This window comes from Fusarium fujikuroi, chromosome FFUJ_chr08 (genome assembly GCF_900079805.1).
Source record: "Fusarium fujikuroi IMI 58289 draft genome, chromosome FFUJ_chr08".
In the NCBI taxonomy this organism is placed as follows: domain Eukaryota; kingdom Fungi; phylum Ascomycota; class Sordariomycetes; order Hypocreales; family Nectriaceae; genus Fusarium; species Fusarium fujikuroi.
Window position 1 is genome coordinate 1,764,965 of NC_036629.1, and position 22,193 is coordinate 1,787,157.

General features: G+C 47.2%; 7 protein-coding genes and 1 non-coding gene; 5 read left to right on the forward strand and 3 right to left on the reverse strand.

The window, feature by feature from the left end:
• Window positions 1-124: 124 nt before the first annotated feature.
• FFUJ_12361 (related to 4-hydroxybenzoate transporter) lies at window positions 125-1,927 on the reverse strand (the record flags this gene model as incomplete). XM_023581958.1 has 4 exons in its annotated part: window positions 125-253; window positions 302-1,365; window positions 1,420-1,633; window positions 1,700-1,927. 4 exons carry the CDS (start codon window positions 1,925-1,927, stop codon window positions 125-127), a joined length of 1,635 nt encoding a protein of 544 aa, XP_023434564.1.
• Window positions 1,928-4,251: 2,324 nt separating this feature from the next.
• Window positions 4,252-5,981, reverse strand: FFUJ_12362 (uncharacterized protein; the record flags this gene model as incomplete). XM_023581959.1 has 5 exons in its annotated part: window positions 4,252-4,778; window positions 5,049-5,268; window positions 5,324-5,516; window positions 5,566-5,819; window positions 5,901-5,981. The coding sequence occupies 5 exons, from the start codon at window positions 5,979-5,981 to the stop codon at window positions 4,252-4,254; spliced, it is 1,275 nt and encodes a 424-aa protein (XP_023434565.1).
• Window positions 5,982-7,109: 1,128 nt separating this feature from the next.
• On the forward strand, window positions 7,110-8,375 carry FFUJ_12363 (probable methionine synthase, vitamin-b12 independent; the record flags this gene model as incomplete). XM_023581960.1 has 2 exons in its annotated part: window positions 7,110-7,758; window positions 7,807-8,375. 2 exons carry the CDS (start codon window positions 7,110-7,112, stop codon window positions 8,373-8,375), a joined length of 1,218 nt encoding a protein of 405 aa, XP_023434566.1.
• A 220-nt stretch (window positions 8,376-8,595) lies between these two features.
• On the forward strand, window positions 8,596-8,667 carry tRNA. Its single transcript has one exon. It is a non-coding gene (tRNA).
• Window positions 8,668-8,802: 135 nt separating this feature from the next.
• Window positions 8,803-10,700, reverse strand: FFUJ_12364 (related to xylosidase/arabinosidase; the record flags this gene model as incomplete). XM_023581962.1 has 7 exons in its annotated part: window positions 8,803-9,063; window positions 9,111-9,421; window positions 9,480-9,513; window positions 9,569-9,651; window positions 9,700-10,153; window positions 10,201-10,305; window positions 10,362-10,700. The coding sequence occupies 7 exons, from the start codon at window positions 10,698-10,700 to the stop codon at window positions 8,803-8,805; spliced, it is 1,587 nt and encodes a 528-aa protein (XP_023434567.1).
• A 1,494-nt stretch (window positions 10,701-12,194) lies between these two features.
• Window positions 12,195-13,595, forward strand: FFUJ_12365 (related to methyltransferase; the record flags this gene model as incomplete). XM_023581963.1 has 9 exons in its annotated part: window positions 12,195-12,245; window positions 12,293-12,322; window positions 12,380-12,470; window positions 12,524-12,565; window positions 12,614-12,768; window positions 12,819-12,856; window positions 12,903-13,040; window positions 13,085-13,504; window positions 13,556-13,595. The coding sequence occupies 9 exons, from the start codon at window positions 12,195-12,197 to the stop codon at window positions 13,593-13,595; spliced, it is 1,005 nt and encodes a 334-aa protein (XP_023435135.1).
• A 318-nt stretch (window positions 13,596-13,913) lies between these two features.
• Window positions 13,914-14,886, forward strand: FFUJ_12366 (related to NmrA-like family protein; the record flags this gene model as incomplete). XM_023581964.1 has 2 exons in its annotated part: window positions 13,914-13,952; window positions 14,002-14,886. The coding sequence occupies 2 exons, from the start codon at window positions 13,914-13,916 to the stop codon at window positions 14,884-14,886; spliced, it is 924 nt and encodes a 307-aa protein (XP_023434568.1).
• Window positions 14,887-17,170: 2,284 nt separating this feature from the next.
• On the forward strand, window positions 17,171-21,695 carry FFUJ_12367 (uncharacterized protein; the record flags this gene model as incomplete). XM_023581965.1 has 3 exons in its annotated part: window positions 17,171-17,557; window positions 17,606-18,137; window positions 18,187-21,695. The coding sequence occupies 3 exons, from the start codon at window positions 17,171-17,173 to the stop codon at window positions 21,693-21,695; spliced, it is 4,428 nt and encodes a 1,475-aa protein (XP_023434569.1).
• Between the last annotated feature and the right edge of the window lie 498 nt (window positions 21,696-22,193).

Sequence of the window (22,193 nt, forward strand, 5' to 3'; positions counted from 1 at the left end):
AGTCTGTTATTATTAATCTGTGCAACTAGTGCACGAAATTGCTATACCAATAACCCTGAAAGAGTGCTTCGCTTCGTATTTTGCTATTCATACCATCATTATCTATCCAGCATCACATTACTACTCATAATGCAGCTTTGCCTCTAGACTCAAAAGGCATGATCAATACCAAGAGTCCAGCTGCTATGAATAATGCGCCACTTGTATATACAGGGGCAGATGTTTTCAAATTTGCAAAAATAGCAATGATAGGCTGCGGAAGTCAGTATTGGGCTGTAACAGGACTCGAGGGTGAACTTACTGCCATGATGCCAAAGATTCTGTTACAGGAAGCACACAGCGCGTTGCCTGTTCCACGGTGAGGCGTGGGGAATAACTCTGGCGTGAAGGAGTACAAAACCGCGTACATGATATTGCTGAAGAAGTTGAAAGCGCATTGCCATCCAAGCAAAGCATCGCTTGTCGTAGCAGTCGTGGAGCAGTAGAGAAACACGCCGGTGAGTATGGTGCTGAGTGACAACGTACCCTTTCGTCCCAGCCGTGGTAACTCAACGAGCCATCCTCCCAGAAGTGCACCTGGTACACCAAGGACAGCAATGATGAGACTGTTTCGGTATGTGAGGTATGTGCTTCCATCGCCAAAGTCAGCACCCTTGGTCGCCTGGATATACGGAATGAAAGCGTTATAGAGGGGGTATCCAAGACCGATGAGTGCCCAAACTGCCATGATCAATCCTGTACTGAGGCCGAGCTTTCTCGTGACGAAGAGCGCCTTGACATGCGACAGGTCGACCTTCTCCAGATATCGCTTCAACGCGGCGCTGGTATCTGTCTGGGCAACGTAACCTTCGGGTTCACAAGCCTTTAGATCCTCGAGACTGAGCGTTGACGTCTTTCCGTTTTTCTTGGCCACGGTGTGCACAACCCTAACAGCCTCTTCATCGCGACCCTTGCTCATGAGATACTTGGGTGACTCGTAGATCTTGAACAGAACAAAGCGCACGAGGAACATGAGAAGTGTTAGTCCACCAACAGTAATGGTAAAGTATCGCCATCCCATGTTATCCTTTCGTCGACAGACTGTATCTTGTTCGCATGTATAGTTACCCAAAAGTGGCCATGCGATGAGTGTACCGATGACTTGTGCAATGGCCCAGTCAATGGAGAGAATTGTGAGGAGGTATTGATGAGATGCCGGTAGAAACTCGAGAAAAATGGCCGAGTCAACTGGTAAATTTCCACCAACACCAAAAGACCACAATGCGTCGAAAATGCCAATGGCTGCGAAATTAGGGGCGCTGGCTGAAATGAGGCCCCAAATTGCCGTGAGACCGAGAGTGATGTTGAATGCCCATTTTCGCCCAACTGGCAAAATTAATAATCAGTCTAATAAGAGAACTGCCGGGAGGGACGACTTACAAATATCACACCCGAACCCCCAAAAAATTGCACCTCCAAGAAGACCAATGTTCTGCGCCAGCGTGAGATATGGCGGATTGTTTACACTGAACTCATTCGCGACAGGTGTAAGAATAAGCGACGTGACGATTGGCCAGAGATTATCGCTAGCCCAGCCAAAGCCTATGACGACGAAAAGCTCCCACTGATACCGCCCCATGCCGAGATCTTGAATCTGACATGAACACGTTAACGCCCACCCGATCAATAACATGAGTAAAGAAAACGAAACAAAACTTACAGCACGGTTCAAGATACGAGCTTTCGCCTCATAAACAGGATCCAAAGCCCCCTTGGGAATAATTGCTTCATCATCAGCAGCGTCGACAAGGCTATTCCTCCTCCCATCGTTATTAATCGCCCCGTAGGCTTTGCGCTCTTCTTCCTTATCAGCCATGGTGTAAGAGGCAGAATCGCGGGGTTGAGACTTCAAGAGACGACCAGCCTCTGAATTTTCAGCTGGCGGCATCGTTATGTTATATTATACGAAAGGGTTAGGTGATCGTCAGTGGCTTGATATTGAGAAGGAATAAAAACAGGACAAAAGAACTCCCCGGGGGTTGCGACGTCGCGGGGTTTGATGGTGCAATTTGGGTGCTAATCCACTCTTGTCTCGGTGGGTGCGCGGGGGGCTCGCGTGCCACCTTCGGTGATCTACGGTTCTTGTGACAGGGGTTGTCGTGATGGTGCTTATTTTATGGCGTCACCTGTTGGAGTCATCGATTTGATGTGAGTAAGCATTGTATGATCTCGTTCTGACCTTGAAGCGATGGAATGATCAAGAAGGACTGTATAAATATTTTAAAGCAAAAGTCAGGGAGCATTTACTACCTCCATAATTCCCCGGATCCCGAGATTCGTGGTTGTGTTGATCTTCCAGTGCAGATCGGTTGATCCGTCACACCAAACACTGTCTTTCAAGGCCGGACTCCCCGACCCGTTAAAGCCACTGAAAGTATCCAAGTTTATCGATATGACCTTCCACACGAGGAAATACCTTCGGATTACAAGATTTCAGAAAGATGTCACATTGGGTCTGCTATGATAGGTTCGTCATGATACTGGCGTAACCCCAGCTTTTCAGCCGCCGCACATCCCGGTCAATTTTCCTGTTCAGCATGACCACTGGGCGTGGGGTTGGTGATGGTGATGGTGATGGGGACACGAGAACGTAACCGGATTTAGGTAGTCAGAGGGTATACACTAGGATGAGGACCTTTGATTTTTTGTTTGAGATAATCTCATTTTATCAATCGTCTTCTCTTTTATATCTTTTCTTCAGCCGTTGAATCGCGATTGAGCTTCAACGTATGCTAGATTGATCGCCTGGATGAGCTCCGATGACCCCCACGTATCAGCACATCCTCCCCGCTCAGGACAACGATTGCAGGGACTGTTCCCATTCAATAACCGGCCACAAGAGCCCGAGTTCCATATTTTAACAATTGTTCGTCAATGTCGTCCGAGGACCTCCCCATCATTTGTCAGCAGCTGCGCCTGGAGAACTTCTCCGATGATGGCCTGCAGCTTCTGGTATAAGACAACCGACAGGTGCAAGAGAAAGCGATTGTTATTACGTGGATGATATACTCTGAGCCAAAGTCATCGCACAAGCTTATACCGTCATCAGCCAATTTGACTAAGCATAAATGTTGAAGCACGAATGATATACAAATATTCTCTTATCAGTCACTGTGTCAAAATGAAGGTTAAGCATTGCAACTCCTGTTCTGAGTGATTCGGTATTTCTAGGTGCCATCATAAGATCAAAAGAACAGATATTCCTTACTTTCGACGTCGTTAAATTGACGGCTTTATTTCAAAGCCCTTGCTAACATTTGAGCTCCCATTTGGGAATGCTCTGCATGAAGCGAGGCCAGCTGAATTTCGAGCGGCTGAGCGCAGTCTGGTCAGGATCTCGCATGTCAGCATTGAACCTGAGCAAACTTCCGCAATCAACTCATCAAGCTTACATCTATAATACTTCTAGCTATGCCCCGTCGTCCCAAGAGTCGAGATGATTTCGAGATCGTCATCATATTGCTCTGACTCGAGGCCGACGCCGTGATTGCCTCTCTTGATCACCACTGGGATGAAAATAGTGGCCCTTCCTTTGGAAATGCGCGGGTTGAACCAAACTCATACTCAGCTGGCGTCATCTGAAGTCATAATGTGGTGTTAGGCCACCTTCCAGGCATGGGAAAGGTTGCAGCTGGAAATGTCACAGCTTTCCATCGCATGCATTTCCCCAACACTAACCTTGCGCTTGTTGGCATCTGTGGAGGCGCGCCATTGTACGAAGATACGCCGATATTTCTTGGCGATCTCACTATCAGAATTGGCGTTGTGCAAGATGATTTCGACCGTGGGAGCTTGGGTGTTTCTGTATCAGTGGTTTTCAGATACAAACTCGGTCTAGCGTAATCTGGTATCTGAACCCAGCTGCGGTCCATAGATTCAGATATTGAAGTCTAAGATTGTTTCTTTACAGTGATAGAAGCTAAGAAGAGGTGAATCATATGATACTACAAGACCTAGACATACTTTTCTTGAAGCATGTGTCTGAAAAGGAGGTTTCGTGCTTCACTCAAATCTCAAGCTTTGTTCGTTAACTTAAAGAATAAATGTTATACCATGTCTAATAGACCCTTGAGCTGAATTTGATTAGTTGAATACGTACTTATCTCTAAGCCTTAGCTCTAAATATTAGGTAGATATCAAACGTGGCCTCGCAATCAGCCGTTTATTGTTATGCATCCTCCAACGGTCCTGAGCTTGCTGATAGTCCTTAGGCTATTCAAGCTCAAATGTCTCAAAGTATATGCGAGATTTCCTATTGTCTTCGCCTTTGCCTTTTCGCATACGTAGCCACTGATCGAAGTTTGGTAAAAATACATTCAATTGCTGTGGCCACTCCGGAACCAGTTGAATCGCACGCATAGAGTATATCTGTCTTATGAACTCCCCATAAGCATCTATAGCCTTGGTCTGTATGAGCCATCTGTCTTCAGAGATTATACCTTTTCCATCGGAACAAACTCTTCTGTAAGTATATGCTTGTTTCTCTCGTAGACGATGAGGGAGCTTCTGAGCATCAGAACCAGAGCATGACAGCTCCTGCCCAGTGATTATAACGTCCTCGGGATGAGCATTACTAGGGAACCTTATGGCCAAAACCCTGGTGCTGCTTCCAGGAACAAGACCAGCGATGGCTATCTCATCTTGCTCATGATATACCGGTAACAGGAGTCTACCAGGCTCTCCTGTAGTTGTTTTTATCCTTGCAAGGAGAAGCGAGGCGTCTGTTGTAAGGATCTCGACTTCGAGTGTTTTAGTGATGGAACTCCCTCGCGATGGAAGACCCGCGAGGCTAAACCGATGCGGTTTGGGATCAATATCTTTGACCTCTCCTGACTCGACATTGATGACCAAAAATCGTTTCTCTCTCCATAAGAGCTTTGTTCCATCGGTCGATAGTGCACATCCATGAAATCTTTTGGAGAAAGGGTTCAATTTGGATGGTAGCCATTGAGAAACGCCAGCCATAACATAGTCGAGCTTTGGTGGTCCTTTAAACGAGTGTCACATACTCTGGCTCTTTTTCAAGCTATCTGTAGGCTCAATGGGAAGTTTTTGATCCGTTATTGCTTCCGAGATGCTGCCCGGCTTGGGAAGGGCAGAGAATTTAGGTTCGTTCTTATTGGTGTTCGCATCTGGAGATGTCTTTCTCGAAGTATCAAGAGAAGCAATATCTTCTAACAAACTTTTGATTCTTGTCAGCTTCTGTATCTCAATGGTTATGGAGGAGAACTTAACCGCTGTCGTTTGAATGGGGTATCGCAGGCCGTGACGACATATCACATACAGATTTAGCAACGGAGGATAAATCGTTGAGATAGCGCATCAGTACATATTTACGTGGATCGTCAGGATCTTTGTCTGCCACCATCACTTCGAGGTTCCTAATCCTTGAAACCAAGTCGTGAATATCACCTCTCATGTGCGTAGTGTCACCCAGAATATTGGCTGTATCCTGCTTAATATTCTGGGCGGTAGCTCTGTAAGACGTTAGTCTTCAATACGGGATAGATAAGAACAATTACTGACAGCGTGATGTTATCGACAGCCAGACTGAGTGCCCGACGATTTGTTTCTAGAAGCACTTTGGACGTCGCGACTTTTCGTTTGCCTCTAGTGGCCCAACTCAGTGACACCAGCTTTCCTTGGTGGCCTGAGAGAACATCATCAATGTCGCTAGCCACTGCCAAGCAGCTTGAGACAATCTCGTGGATGTCTCTCTTAGTGATATTTGTCAAATCCCTATCCACAAAGTTACAGCCATTAAGCACCAGATCCTTCAGCTGTGTGAGAGTTCTTGTCAACGTGGACAACTATTGGCTGACGGCGGCCAAGTCGTTTTTCGCGTCTTTGCAATCTCTTACAAACTGCGATATGATCTTGTAGGTCTGATCCGCAGCTTGGATCATAGCGATGCAGGATGCGGCTACTGAGAGGCCGTCCATGACAGTTTGGGCGCCAGGAAGGCCAAGCTAAAAAGTTGTGGCAGTTTTAATGTTTTGGTTCGAGCTTGGGAGAATCATGATCGGAACAGAGAGCAATTCTGGGAGCGGGGAACAGTCAGAATCAGGAGATAACAAACCAGGCTGTGGAATTATGCAGCTGCAAGCCACCAATTGAGCTGATGTGCCCTGGTGTACGCGCCTCATAAGGCATTGTCAGACACTTGCCTATCTCGCCCTCGCAACCTCCATTCGATCGTTTTGCCTTCATTTCTGCAATAGCGCAATTAGCAGGGCACCCTCATACCTAGGTATATATCACATATCAATCTGGAAATTGTTCATGATAGCTCCGGAAATATCGCGATTCCGAAAGTGGCAGGTCTGCTATTTTAATCGACGCGCAGGGTTTCCTGCATAGGCGATTGTTTCTTCCAGCCCAAAAACTACTCAGTGGTCCATTCCAGGGCTTCCCCGGATTTATATGCATGAGCGTGTTTCACTGAGCGGGTTCTGCATGTTGATGGCCTGCAATCACTCGATTAACCTTGAATATTTTCTGAACGAAGCCTGGGGTAGCATTTCGACAACTACCTAGTCAAGTATTGAATAAGAAAGAAAGTAGGCGCCAGTCAAACGTTAGTTGACATCTGAATACGTATTACGAGCTATGTAGTTAGATTCAGGACCTCAAGGTTCTCGGATATAGGATATAAATACCATCACAGCCCCCTCACTCAGTTGAAGATCTTTAGCGTCTTCTCCTCTCACTCACCACCACCAAATTCACCGCCGAGACACGATCAACCTACCAGCTCTCAATGCAACACAGTGCATCTCCTCTTTCACTTCGGGCATTATCCCATCCGGTCATTACCCCTCTCCAAATCCCACCACCAAGCACCATAAACCGGATTTACGGAAAACGGCAGATCAAAACGGACAAGAATGACTTTAGATCGCGGCCATTCAGCCCTTTTCTTATTAGAACGGTTCCCCGCCCCACGATGGGAAGCCCCGCAAACGCCCCTCCTCATAAGATTACTCTGCTCGAGATCATTTAAGAAGCGTTTCTGGAGACCAATTCGCTCCTGCAAGCTTGTTTGAACTTTATACGTAATATTTGACAATATGGCGCCCACTCTTAAACCTTTCCGCGCTGAGCATATGGGCTCTTTGCTCCGGCCTCAAGCTCTTCTTGACGTTAGAGAGCAGATCCGTGAGAAGGGTCTTAGCCCCGAGAATGCCGGCCTTGAGACGGTGGAGAATGACGCTGTTAAGGATGTTGTCAAGATGCAGCAAGATCTAGGCTTCAAGGCCGTGACCAGCGGCGAGTTCACCCGTACTCGCTTCTGGGGTCTTATGTGGGACGAGTTCGAGGGGACGACCCAGCTTTCTGACGCCGATGCTTCCATGTTCCGTCTTTACCACCCTGACGTGGTCAGCTTGATCGAGACTGATCGCCAGGTCATGCCTGGAGAGTCTGTCATTGCTGGCGGAAAGCTCTCCCACAGCCCTGAGAAGTCTGTTTCGAACCTCCATGAGCTGAAGCTCGTTCAGAAGTTTGTGCCAAAGGAGGATTGGGGCTCCATCAAGCTTACTATGATTACTCCTGCCTGGTTCCATATGCGTTATAAGCAAGGCAAGGCGTATACTCCCGAGGCGTACAAGAACGATGAGGAGTATTTCAAGGATGTGGCCAAGGTCTACCAGGACGAGCTTGATCAACTTTACAAGGCTGGTCTGCGAAATGTTCAATTTGATGATCCTGGAATGGCGTGTGAGTTGACTTCCTTGGATTTCGATGGCAAGAACTGACACCGACTAGACTTCTGCAGCCAGAAGTTCCGTGATGGCTGGGCTGCTGACTCTGATAACATTGGCACCGTCGATGATCTCCTAGATGCTTACATCAAGCTCTACAACGACAGCCTTTCCAAAATCCCCTCAGACATGCACACAGGTATTCATCTCTGCCGTGGCAACTTCATCGGCGGCCGTCACTTTGCCGAAGGCAAATACGACATCATCGCCGAGAAACTCTTCCGCAACCTCAATGTCAACACATTCTACCTCGAGTACGATACTGAGCGCGCCGGTGGCTTTGAGCCTCTTCAGTTCCTGCCCAAGGACAAAAATGTCGTCGTTGGTGTTATCAGCACCAAGTTGCCTCAGTTGGAGGACAAGGAGGAGATGAAGAAGCGAGTTTTGAGCGCCGCGGATTGGGTAGCTAAGGGAACTTCTGAGACCCAGAAGGAGGCGCTGCAGAGGATTGCCGTCAGTCCTCAGTGTGGATTCAGCACCCATGAGAGCGGATATCCCCTCAATCTCGAGGAAGAGAAGAAGAAGCTTGCGTTGGTTAGAGAGATCGCCGACGAGATCTGGGGCGAGGCTTAAGCATTATATATATACAGGCGGATAAATAGCCAGAAGACAGAAATTCATGCATTCTGATAACAGTCTCAGCGCGTCACAAATTATAGATTACATAGAAAACTCCGGATTATGAGGGAAACCAAACCGTTGATTTGGCGCTTTGGAAAACCTGGGGTACATATACTTTTACTGCGGCACCGTAAGCACAGTTCCTCACTACAACCGGCTAAAGCCGGCTATTCTTCCGTAGTATAGTGGTCAGTATGCAAGCTTGTCACGCTTGAGACCCGGGTTCAATTCCCGGCGGGAGAGATCCGCCACATGTTCTAAACATGCGAATCATTTTTTTGTGTAGTGTTTGCTCCTGGCGCTTTCTCCTTTTGCTTCTCTTTGGGATGCTGCAACAGGGGTTTTGGTGGTGGTGTAAGTCTAGTTTTATCTACAGTTGCTACTCAAGCTCCTCCGTGCTGATCTCCGAAAAGTCTACTGGATCCAACACGGGCTGGTTCTTACCATAAGAATAGATTCCAAACATAGTACCAGCAAAACATCCTCCGTGGGGTGGCATCACTGTTAAAGCACTAGCATCGACAGTGAAAACCTCAGACTCTTTCCCTCCAGCCTTGAGAGAAAGCTTGTACTTAGTCGGATATGCACGGATAGCCAACTCAACGTTTTCGAGGTTAGCTCCTAGATCTGTCTCTGAAGTCTAGTAACAGTATCAGCTTCTGCTCATCAGTATGGCTTTTGACTTACTTTGAACTCGTTGGCATTTCCAGCAGCTCCCTTGCAAATGACCCTGGTCTCGACTTTTCCGTCGTCCTTTTCTAAAGCGACAACCCCTAAGGAAGCATAAGAGTGCTGGCTCCACCACAACACAATACCAGCTTCGTAGCCCCTAACTTTAGGTTTGAACTCCATCTTTGCTTTGAATACCTCATTGTAAGAAGTCTGTTTCCTAAGAAGCAACGCCGGAGCCTCAGGGGATGTTAAGTCGTAGCAGTTACCGTAGAGCCTTAGCACACCCGGCTTTTCTGTAAGAGTATAACTTTGCTTGATGGGGGTGTCTTGGATATGTTAGTTTAACTCTCATTTGTTTGGAGAGCGAACTTGCTCTTTTGGTACCATCCCAACTCCAGTTCATCTTTTGAAAGATCGGCTTTCCATTTTTGCAGGCTTGGCTTTGAAGCTGACTTGATGAGATCTCGACCTACAGTCTTCAGTGTGATGTTGTGACCATCGTTGAAGATTGGCCAGTCGTCCTTCCACTCAACCTTGACGAGAAAGGTCTCTCGCCCTATAGAGGTTAGTTCATTCCGTTCCCAAATAGATGGTAAAACAATACCTAGTTGCGGTTCCAAAAAGGTCCCCTGGTGTTTTACTGGTCTAACACCCAGCAAGACAGACCACCAGTCTCCGTTCCCATCCTCAAAGACATCAACGTGTCCCGTTCTCTGAACTTCTTCGTCAGGCCCATTGTACCAAAGAGGCTTTCCCTGGCTCTCCCACGGACCTAACGGGCCATGTTTGCTACGAAACACCCACTCTTGATGACCGGCCTCTGTACCTCCTTCAGCGGTCAAGAGATAATACCAGTCTCCGCGCTTGAAGATATGAGAGCCCTCGGCAATTCCATGGGGAGACTTTCGAATGACCTTCGGAGCGGTGAGGGTTCTTCCAGTTGAGATATCAATCTCGGAGATGTGAATTCCAAAGTCCTTCTGCTTTGAGTTGGGGTCTCGCCAAGCGAAGCGCATTGTTGTTGAGAGATAGACCTTCCCATCATCGTCCCAAAACAGCTATTCCTGTCAGTATTGCAGTGGGAACAATGTTGTAAATTACTTACATCTTGGTCAAAACCAGGATTGTCAAAGTATACTGGGTCAGACCATGCATTGTCGTCCCAGATATTGTCGGTCCAGACATAGAATCCTCTGGGGAAGATACGTTCCTGTTCATGTCCATCAGAGACTGATCCTATTCTCTCTTTTCGTCTTAATTGCTTACATCAACAGTTGGTCGGTAGCGGTGGAAGACACCATTTGCCAAATACCATCTCTTCTCCTCAGGTCGATATCTCAAAGTACTGGCCCAACTACCCGCTCCAGGCTCAACGGTACGCATGTCAATCTGACTTCGACGATTGAGCGCATGGCCGATAAGTTTCCAGTCAATTAGATTGGTTGACGTGTAAATGGCGCATCCGGGGAAGAACTCAAATGTCGAAGTACTAAGGAAAAACGTCGTTGGGGTCGAGTCCGTAGCGGGAACTACACAGATGGTAGGATCCGGGTTGAAGCCCCGAATGACCGGGTTTCTAAACGTCAGACTTGATTCTTCAGTCATTATGCTTCCTTTGGTAACGAGAAAGTAAAGATAGCTATCGTCATCAAGAACCGTAGGGTCGTTGGTTAACGGTATTTATATAAATCTCTCGAGTCGGTTAGGCCATACCGAGATGCTAAGCAGATCCGAGTTATGTCCACCAAGCTAGTAATTTTCCATGAATCAGCGTCTGTGAAACAACCCCCAAACTTGACATTCGATCTTGCGGGGTCATTCTTCGACCCCCAATTATGCCGCTTGTAGGTCTAAAATTCGTTGCTTGTCCAATCATTGAACGAAGCCATTACTTTGGCTTACATTGTTCATATTACCCTTAGAACTACTGTTTAGAATGAAACTTACTTGCTCATATTTAGGCTTTAAACGCCTGTCTTCGATGGCTTATTGCCTACTAAGGAGCCGACTCTGGCATTTGAAATCGATAAGACTTCTCATTTACACACCTACATACATCCTTTATTGTATATTTCCTGTTCGACCGAATATGTTGTTGGATACTGAGTGAAGCTCATGTTCTGCAGCAAAGCGTCTTCTCTCCAAATCAAGACTCACAAAATGCCACCCAATTGGTATTTGTTAGCACAGGCAATCGTCAGGCCAGATCTTATGCTAGTCACCATACAACGTACAGTAACACACAGCAGAGACTAAAGCCTCCCGGGGCTGATCACTTGTGTCATGGGCAGTCAAACTCCGAGTTCACTACATGATGGTGAATTGAGTGTCTTCAGGAGTGACTTAGGATTCCCAAAGGAATTCGAGATGTAAGTAGATAGCTACTCAAATACACTTATGTGAAGAGAAAAAGAACTCTTCAATAAGTAACTCCCTCGTGCCGGATATATACATGACTCCAACAAACCCGGATAGAGATTTTTAATCAAGATGTTGCTGGTAACCAACTCCTTGACAACTAATTATGCAACTAGGTCTTTCTCTCACTGTAATTTGTGGAGAGCATTCAGGTACTCTGTCTATATAGAGTTACAAAACACGCAACGTCATGATTAAATATCACCGATAAGTTCAATCAATAAGGCGTTTATCTATCCTCTGTTCTCTAGGTCAACAAGACTTCATCCCCTCGGTGACAATGCAGATTCGACGATGGCTACAAAAGCAGCACTACACCGAAGTTTGAATACCAATCATTCGGCTTGAGTGACTCAGAAAAACATATACATGACCAGAAGGTGCTCCAATTGGCACGCAATATATTCAACCCTAATTTACCAACTTGCGGCGCAGTATGACACGTCAATAGCACTGATATTGTTTGAAAGGGATTATCGGAGTCCTCTGAACCATAATTGGTTTGGAAGTTATCATATGTCTTTCCGATGGGCCGACGAAACAGCGGATAAATCCGTGTTAGGAAGTCAAGTAACATGCAGTTTGCCGAGGGCAGGGGACGACCAACGTATAAAGTGGTCAAAGATCCTGATATGATACTCGACGAAACCCACAAAACAATACCCCTCTTCTACCTTCGATATGGCTCAAACGCAACAAGTCGATCTGGCAGCTCTCGTTCCCGACTATGCGGTTAGCGTAGATAGTCTGAATATGGAGGCATATCTAACTATCGCTAGACTAAGGATACTGACTCTTCCCTTGGAGAGGTTTGTGATCTTCATGGAGATACAAAACTACAGTTCTTGTGGACTGACGATTTGTAGGATCTCCAGTCTTCTAGTGCAAGTGTCTCTAGCTCGATCCTGAATTATCGCCGCGAGAACGGCAGAACATATCATGCCTACAAAGATGGAAGTAAGACCTCTCAGTCTCAAACTCGAAGCTTAGGCGCTAATTCATTAATCGAGAATATGCTTTACCAAATGACGAAGCTGAAAATGAGAGACTTGGTATGATAGCCACCGTCAAAAGGAAGCTATAGATGCTAATCACCCAAGATCTTCAACATAACCTGTTTCTACTCACTTTCGACGATAAGGTTAGTTTATCACCACCGAATAAACTAGATGCCAAGGTCAAGCATGTTCTGGATGTCGGGACAGGTACTGGCATATGGGCTATCGATTATGCGGATGAGCACCCTGAAGCTCAGGTAAGTATGCCTTTCCAAGTCGACTTTTCTCAGTTAACATGATTCTTTAGGTCATTGGGGTTGATCTATCCCCTATCCAACCAGACTTTTATGACAAAGTTTGAGGGCGAATGATCTTTTGCTGACGATTGTAGCGTCCCGCCGAACGTCAACTTCGTCATCGATGATATAGAGGATGATTGGACTTTTAGTCAGCCATTTGACTATATTCATAGTCGTGTCATGACATCTTGCATCGCAGACTGGGGCGACTATCTCAAGAAGTGTTTCAAGTAAGTATTGTTAAGGGCTCTTTTGTTCTCGCTCATAAGTGCAGCAACCTTGTCCCCGGTGGCTATCTCGAAATCCAAGAAGTTGACGTTAACATCAAGTCAGATGACGGCAGTCTCCGCCCAGATAATATCATGCTCAAGTCTCTGGCTCTGTTGAATGAAGCGTCTGTCATGTTTGGCCGACCATACCTCGATATCCTGTCTCTCGTGAATATCATAAAAAACATCGACTTTGAAGATGTTGTTGTTGAGAAGTTCAAGTGGCCCATCAACTCTTGGCCCCGAGACAAGAAGGCTAAGTTGCTTGGAAGTTGGTGCTATACCAATATGGCTTGTGGTCTCGAAGCCTTCACTATGGCACCATTGACTCGTGCTCACGGATGGACGCCTGAGGAAGTAAATCTCTGGCTGGTCCATCAACGGAAGGCGATGGCTGATAGGAACACTCATGCGTATTGGCCGCTGTAAGTTGACTTCAAACTTCACGAGGACATATCTGACTAGAAACTACCTAGCTATTCTATCTATGGAAGGAAACCATTAAAGGAGAACTAACAGGCTGGAGCCCTCGGGGGGAAAGAAAACTGATGTTAAACAAGGGTGATGAAATAAAATGACCTGAAGATTTACTAGCATATACTAAACTTACCTAAATCTTGTCATCTTTTAGGATAATGATCCTAAAGTTTTCATCCCCCCTAGGCTGGGTAGAATTGCTTACATCCGTGAATAAGTCGGCTTTAGCCTGGCACTGTTAGTGCTGGGCGGAGTTCCGCCTGGTGGGGCTGCAATGGGGATAAAGTCAACCAAATCGAGACATTCTCATCCATAGAAACATTCACTTACACACATCAATCTCACTGAACCCATACAATGTCCTCCACCCAACTTAACAAAGTTGCCATATTTGGTGTAAGACATCCATCCATGGTGCAAATAATACATTTACTAAAACAGCTAGGCCTCTGGCAACTTCGGCACACCCATCACTGCCGCTCTCATCAAAGCTGGCTTTGACGTTACCATCATCACCCGAAATGAATCCAAGTCCACATTTCCAGATGGTATCCCTGTAATCAGAACAGACTATACTCTAGATGCACTCACCCAAGCTCTGCATGGTCAAGATGCCGTTGCATGCGTTGTTGGTCCAGCAGGCATCCCTCTGCAAGCCACCATGATTGACGCTGCTCTCGCCGCTGGCGTCAAGCGCTTCATCGTTGATGATTATGGCTGGGGTCCAGAGTTTAGAAGCTATCTTGAGTTCAAAGCAGTGCGCGCCCAAAGAACTGTCGGTGTTAATCGCGCAAAAGAACATGCGGGTGCGAACCCAGACTTTACATGGACCAGTATCGCGACTGGCAATCCAATTGACTGGGCGCTGAAGCGGTTCCCTACCATGGGATTCGACATCAAGAATCGCAAGGCAATTATATACGACCAAGGCGAAGGGTACTTCACTGGAACCACTCTTGAAGGAATAGGTCAATCGGTACTTGGAGTCCTTCAGCACCCTGACGAAACAGCGAATCAACATGTCAAAGTGCTCTCCATCAAAACATGTCAAAACGAGCTGTTAGAAGCATTTCAGAAGGGAACAGGGATTGAATGGGATGTCCAGAGACGAACAACCAGTGAGCTTATAGATGGAGCGCGAAAGAAGCGCGACACTGGTGAAGGCGGCTGGATTCTTGACTTGGCCGTTGCTCAATTGTATGAAGTAGCTGAGGGAGGGAAAGCTCGCTGTCTTGTTGCATCGTCATGGGAGGAGTCGGATTCTGGGCTGCTTGGGGTTACTCAGGAAACGCCTGAGAGCATTGTCACCTCTGTTCTAGCTAGTATTTGATCCATAGTTTCCTGTTCTGGAATATTTCCTCCCATTGAATTTCAACATTGGATTAAATGCCTTGTATCACTGGGTTCACTTGTCAATACCTCTCTGGAAGCAGATCGCCCCAGCTGGCTGCCTGCCTGTTCTCCCTAAAGCCCCCCATATCTTTAGAGGAGTTTTAGTGCACAACCACCAAAATATTACACCTGGACATCGTCTTGCGCAGCCCGCCTCTTTCTGGTTGGAATCATTGCAGATTCACTCGATGAAGCACGGAACACCCTCCGCTGCTCTACTTCCGATCACGACTAAATAAAAGACTTTCTATAAAATCAGTATCTGACTTCGTCCACTTAAATCACCTTCCTAAAGGACCTAATATATGTGCAGATAATTCGGGGCTTCAAGCGTGAGAGAAGACAGGCGGGTCGGGTACGACCAGTAAGTGCAATCCAACATGTTAGAGGTCGTTGCTTGTCTAAGCAATAACTAAGCAAGACAGATATATAGGGCCCATTTCATACTGAAAAAGGATAGAATTATATAGAGAAAACTGTTAAATAAGGTAGAGTTATTATATTTCCTGAGACTATATAAGCTACCTATATCCCAAAGCTTTCGCCAGCGGCTAACCGCTGGCATATGGTCCAACTGAAAAAATACAGAGAAGATGTACTCGTGTCTCCCCTAAATTCCAGCGTTCGAGCACTCACTCATGGCCCCTGCACTAAGGATGACACATGTAATCAAAGAGACGCAAACCATTTTTTTGACCTTTCTTTATAACTTTTAGGTATGATTTACGGCTCAGCCAAAGATGCTGGAATGCCTCGATTGAGGACATCTTGCCAGAATCTTAATTGCACGGTCGCGTAATAAAGGTAGTTGCTGCCTGGAGTGGCTCATGTCATGTCGCTTAAGAAAGCGCATACCCTGGACCTTAAACCTGTACTCTATCGCCTAGGGCTCAAGAGATTAGGTTACATGCTAGAATACTTCAGTTTGACATTCTTCAAGTTTAACACTCCTATATTAGGCTACAGTAGACTCTTGTAAAACGGCGAGCTACGTCCCAGTGGTTACAAGTCACAATCTCAAGCCTTTACATAAAATATAAAGGTCAATCTCGTACTACCTCCAATGCCAGCATGTTTCTTATGATACCCTCATCGTTCTACTCGCCCATTGATCGCTACTTGAACATATTAAGAATCTTGTCTCAGTACTCTGTAGTCACTGAGTGCTAAACAGAGCAGATGCAAAGATGGACAAGTTCAAAGACGGTTATTCGTAAGCAGCCTTCGTTCTCGGGACGGCGAAACTCCTTGCACTCGATGTTGGGACCGACGGCACATAGTTTTATGGCGTGTGAGAAAGATCACTGAAGGGCTTCTCTCACTGTAGCCAGAAAGTTGAACTGAAGAGGGAATACGGCGCGGGACGGGCCGCCAGGAGGGTTACGGTGGAATCTTGAGTCCACTTTGGGACGGCTTCACAGCCTTATGCAGTGGTCTGGTCCTGGAAATGGGATCAGTCGTGCTGGTACGATCGCTCTCTCACCTTAAAGACAAGGCTGGAAGATCGAGCGCCGTAAACCAAAGCAATGACGTATAACAGATCGGTGCCTAATAGAAAGTGTAAAGATCAACCATTTCTATTACTCACCCAGACAACAAACCAGTCACAAATGATGGTCACGTTACAAAATAAGCCCCCAAGGTGAGTGGATTGTGGGGAGAATTACAAGACATACGATGAAACCGTTCAATAAGCAAGTGTCTCAGGCTGAACGCCTCCCGTTTGATGACGAGCGCTTAACGACGCATCAGGGCTGACGTTCGCTCCTCATCATTTTATGTACTAGAAATGTTTTGTAATTGGCATTTCAACTGTCGAAAATGCCGTCTTCCGAGCTCTCAGTCGATAGCCAAGAAATAGCCCCAGAATTACTACAACACAGCCTAAAGATCGCCCTACCACACAGCTCAGCCTTACCAACAGAGGCATGGTATAATATGCACCGTAAGCAGCAAATGCAACCAGATCCTCCTTTCATTTTCGAACCCTTACAGGGGTTCTTGTTCGGACTTTTTTGATATCTCAGTTTTTGATCATTCGTTTTGGCCCCCGCTAAGTTCATTGGTTACGAGTCATAGCGTGAAGTCTTCCATCTCAGCCTGATTTCTGAAACGCCAACCGCCTTTTATTCACCTCTCTTTTGCACCATAACTTCTTTCATTATAGTCTTTTTCTTCTTCTTTTTCGTTACAAAGGTCGTCTGCAGGACCGTCAAGGCATCATGGCGGTCCATGAAGACAAAGACACCGCGGAAGCGCAGTTTGCGCAAATCCTGGACGATGCTAGCAAGCTGTACTCCTCCGACTCCAAGGACAAACTCGGCGATTTTCTTAACCCGCCTATAAACAACGTCACAGACCTAATCAAACAGGTCGACAAGCAGAATGATCAGTTTACTAAATTCCGCGAGAAGCGGCAGTCGATCTTTAGCGCTATGGCGGCTTGCCTTACTCCCGTTGAAGTCATCGGTGAGATCGTGAGTGGTGCTGCGGCAGACTCATTTGCGCCAGCGGAGGGAATCTTTGGCGCTGTTGCGTATCTCATTGGAGCAGCGAGAGATGTTTCCTCAGCTTATGATACGATCGTTGAGCTATTTGAACATTTGAAGGTGAGTGATATTGATCAACCCCGCTTGAGGCTTTACTGACAGTTGTAGGACTTCACATCACGCCTAGATGTTTATGTTCAGTATAAAATGGGCACTGCACTGCGAAACAAGGTCGTCACGATTCTTGCCCAACTATTTGAAGTGTTTGTCTTGGCTGCCAAGGAGGTTCGTCGCGGTCGCTTCAAGGCATACTTCCGTACAGTGTTCGGCAAAGGGACGCCCGTGCAGGAAGCCCTCGATAAGCTAAAGGCACTTAACATTGGTGAGGAGAGGCAGGTTCTTGCAGATACTTACGGAGGTGTCAATAAGCTCAATCTCACAACGGAGAACATGCAGAGCAAGCTTGAGGAGATGAACCAGACAATGATGCAGATGAGGTCTGAAGGCCGTGAGCGTACTATCGCGGCGCATCAGGATAAACTCAAGGAGATTCTAGACCCTTCGCCGTTTCCTGAGGACTTCTTTGCTATGTTTAACAAGTCACGCGCGGAATCGACCGGAGATTGGATCCTTACGGATGGAGGGTTCAAGGCGTGGCTTGACAGGAAGACCAACTTTCTCTGGATTACAGGTGCAGCCGGTAAGTGTCGCTGACCTCAGTTTCTGAACGTCGACTAACATTCTCGCAGGAACTGGCAAATCGTACTTAACCACTAGACTCGTTTCTTGGGGAACAGAGCATATTTCGCGAGTTGCGTACTTCTACTTCAGAGACAACAATCCCGAGACTCGTTCAGTTCTCCAAGCTCTCCGTGATCTCGCCTACCAACTAAGCGAAAGCGATCCCTTTTATGCCAAGCAGCTTCTCAAGAATCTTCGCAGCATCGATGAAATCCGCACCATCCCCAGCGCCTACCGAAAACTCTTTGTCCAACCGTTCCAGCAAGAAGAACAACAGAAAGCGATTTACATCTTCCTCGATGGTATCGATGAGGCGGATTCTGCTGAAGTCGAGGAACTACTCCAGCAAATGGGTTCGGATGATGAGTCTGACAAGAGACCGAAACATGTCACGCTCCAGGTTGCTCTCATTGGACGGACGTACATGACTGAGACTGTTACGTATACCCTCGATCCAGGAAATAGGGGAACGCAAGTCATCACAACCCTTCACGTCACGCCCGATCGTAACGCCGAGGATGTCAAGTTATACATCGAGAATAGTGTTTGGCACCTTCGTAACCTGAGCCGCACACCTCCCGATTTTCGACAAAAGATCATTGACGCCATGATCAAGCAAGCTGACGGTCTCTTCATTCTCGCAAAGTTCATGCTAGAGGATATTAGTCGCAAGCGACATCCTCAGAGCATCCTCACCAGTCTGAAGTCATATCCCAAGGAGATCAACGGTATCATTGGACAAACACTTAAGAACCTTTCGGAGACACTATACGAAGATCAGACGAGAGACCTGAACGAAATGCTCCAGTGGGTCGCGTGCGCGGAAGAAGTTCTATCGCTTGAGCAGTTAGAAGCAGTCCTCATTATGCGCTTCGGCGATCCTCCTTTCCACCTCGAAGAAACCTTACGCGGTCAATACGCATGTTTCTTTGAACTCGAGCGCGAAGACGGGTTGACGACTGACGATCTCATTCGAGAGAATGAGAAGCAACAGCGCATTAAGAACGGCGACCTCGGCTCCGGAAGGCGTTCAAGTTCAGCAAGTCGTCCAGGATCAGGACGAAGTGGGAGTCCCAAGAGCCCAACAGTTTTCGGTCGAAGCCCCGATCTTGGTCGAAACTTATCTCCTTTACGTCGCACGAGCCCGATTCAGGCTTTGGGCCCTGGACGAGTAAGTCCCGGCCGTGGCGTGAGTCCAGCTGCCAATTCTGATCTCTTTGATCCGATGAGTGAGATGGACTTTCGATCAAGCAAGACGAACACGTGGATAACTTTCTTCCACTCTTCCGTCAAGGAATTCTTTGGTACCCAAAACTCCTCAAAGCTTGGTGCAGGCATTGGGTTTGATCCTCTGATTTCGCGCATTCACATCCTGCGAACATGTCTCTCCATCTTCACCAACAAAGCCGCTTTCGATAAATACCGGCTCAGCGCCAGTGGTCGAGAGTCCATGAAGCAGTACGCTGCGTGGTATTGGCAGGAGCATTTAGCTGTCCTCGATCCGGCAACAGTGCCTGCGCCTGAGAAGAAAGAGCTTGGAGAGTATGTGCACAAGATGCTCACTGATGAGAATACCATTCTCGACTGGACTCTTATGTATGAGAAGAATGACGAGGGTCTTGACGTCCTTACAGATGCCAACATGAAGGGTCTCAAGCGATGGATGGGCGATCCCGATGTCCAATCCTCTCTCAGTCCTGAAGCTCGAGGATGGGCCAGCAAAGGCGTCAAGGAATCCCCTGGTATCTTCAAGCCCATCGGAGACCTTTACGCTCGAGCGTGGCTCTCAGAAGACTTCAAGAAATACATCCCCACCCTCTTCTGTTTCAAGATTGTCCAGTCCATCGCATTCATGCAAGAAGGCTACTCCTGGTCTGACTGCAACACCCACTGGACCGAAATCCCTGTCGAGAACCGAATCGTCAAAGCAGCAGAATGGGCAAAGATCCCAGAAAGTGCCCACTGGCATCGTCGCTTCGGAAGCACATACCTCACGAATGACATGCACAGCAAGGCGCTGGGACATTACGATAAGGCTCTGGCTCTCGACAATAACAGCGTGGAGACACGTGGTCGTATCGCGTATTGCCTTTCGCGTGACGGTCGCTTCAAAGAGGCTTTGGAACAAACTCTCAAGTGTGAAGCAATTGAAGAAGAGAGTATCGCCAGTGGCAAGCTTGATGAGCAAGCTTTGAGGAGCTGCAAATGGCGTTTATATAAGGATCACATTCTCATAGCCACTTGCTACGAGGAACTCCATAAAGTCGACCAAGCACTCGAATACTTCCTCAAGGCGATGAAGAGCGCCAAAGTAGTCGGTCTTGATCGCAAAGAATGCAAGGAATATTTTGAGCCTGAACTTGGGTATCTCGAGCTAGTGGCAACTGAGAACCGCCATGAAGCTGTCATTCAGTTCCTCAAACAACTCTCCGAAGAGGTCACTGACGCAGAACACAAGCGTACAAGACTCGTTGACTTTTTGCTCGAGTTCCATAACAAACCTCTTGTCATAGACTGGATCCCCAAGGCAGCCAGCAAAGTCGGTGAAACGGACTTCATCTACGAGTCTCTGCTCTTCACGATTGAGGTTGCAACCGCAACTCGCGATCCCCTCAAGGCGCTATATCTTCGTCTCGCACTTGGCGCAACGTACACGTATAGTCGCGATATTGATTCTGCGCTGGATTTATTCGAGGGTATAACACAACTTGGATACCGACCTCGTGGTAATGTTCCTACACGACAGGCTTATGCTCTCGCATTCCAGAAGCTTGCCTCCCTGTACAAAGAGCGTATTCTTCATGCCGGACTCAAGACGCCCGAAGCAGACACTTGGCTTGAAGATCTTGAGAAGATCAAGCAGAAGCAAAGCCGGCATCAGAACCAGGACATGCCGATCGAGATGGTCGGTTCAGACGTCAACATCGCAGCCATCTACATGATCCTCTTCAACCGCCTTCTCGGTCGAAGTTCTTCAACAGACCGCGATCTTCGGCAGCTGATCAACGACAGTCTCGATATTCTCTCTGACGATGATGTTCAAAACGACGAATACGCCCTGGATAACCTCCTCGGCCTCTTCATCGCCGCCGATGACATCGAAAACGCTCTCGCCCTTAGTCAATCCATGCGCAAAGTCGACCCCAAGATCTTCACCTCTACTCCAGAAGACTCGCCCGTTCTTTCACGCATTGAGCCCAAACTTCCCGAGATTCAGACGATGCGTCAAAACTGCGCCCAATGTCTAGATCTAATCCCTCCTTCAGACGAGTACTACATCTGCGAGTACTGTATGGAGACGTATGATGCAAAGTGTATGGCTGTTATCAAGGGCAAGGGGAACAAGACGAGCGATCATAGGGATGACCTGATCTGTAGGAGCGATCATCAGTGGTTTACTGTGCCCCCGTTGGGAAGAGTGTTGCACAGGGGAGAGATATTGTTGGTCAATGGCAAGGTGGCGAGTTTCAACGAGTGGAAGGCTGGGTTGGAGCAGAAATGGGGGCGGAAGAAGTAGATGGAATGGGCATCAGTACCTGGCTATGGGAAATGAAGCATCAGTGGAGTTGGTCAGCATCTAGATGAAATGTTACTGCAATTGCAAAGTTATCATAGGAAAATACATAAGCTTCTACTCGCAATGAACATGCTCAGGAGCCTGCATCAGGTTCGAGACATCTCACTTCCTTCCTCCATTTCCAAGTACTGCGATTCAAGATGCTTTATAACAGCTTCCGGGTTCGGTAGGGAATCCTTGGCGCGACATGCGTTGCATTGCTTGATGTAGGCTGTCCTGAAGGAGGACCATACTGGATCACCTAATTGGTCGTATGATTCCGGCGGTGACGGAAGCACTCCTATAAACTCGTCTAAGCACATAGAGATCGTCTCCACGGTCATGCCTTCTGCTTCTAGTTGTTGGTGAAAGGAAGGAATGTGTATGCCAATCTCAAGGGGCCCGAATTTCCAAGCTTCATAGGCCGGAGAAGCACCAAGGACAATGCACGCACACATA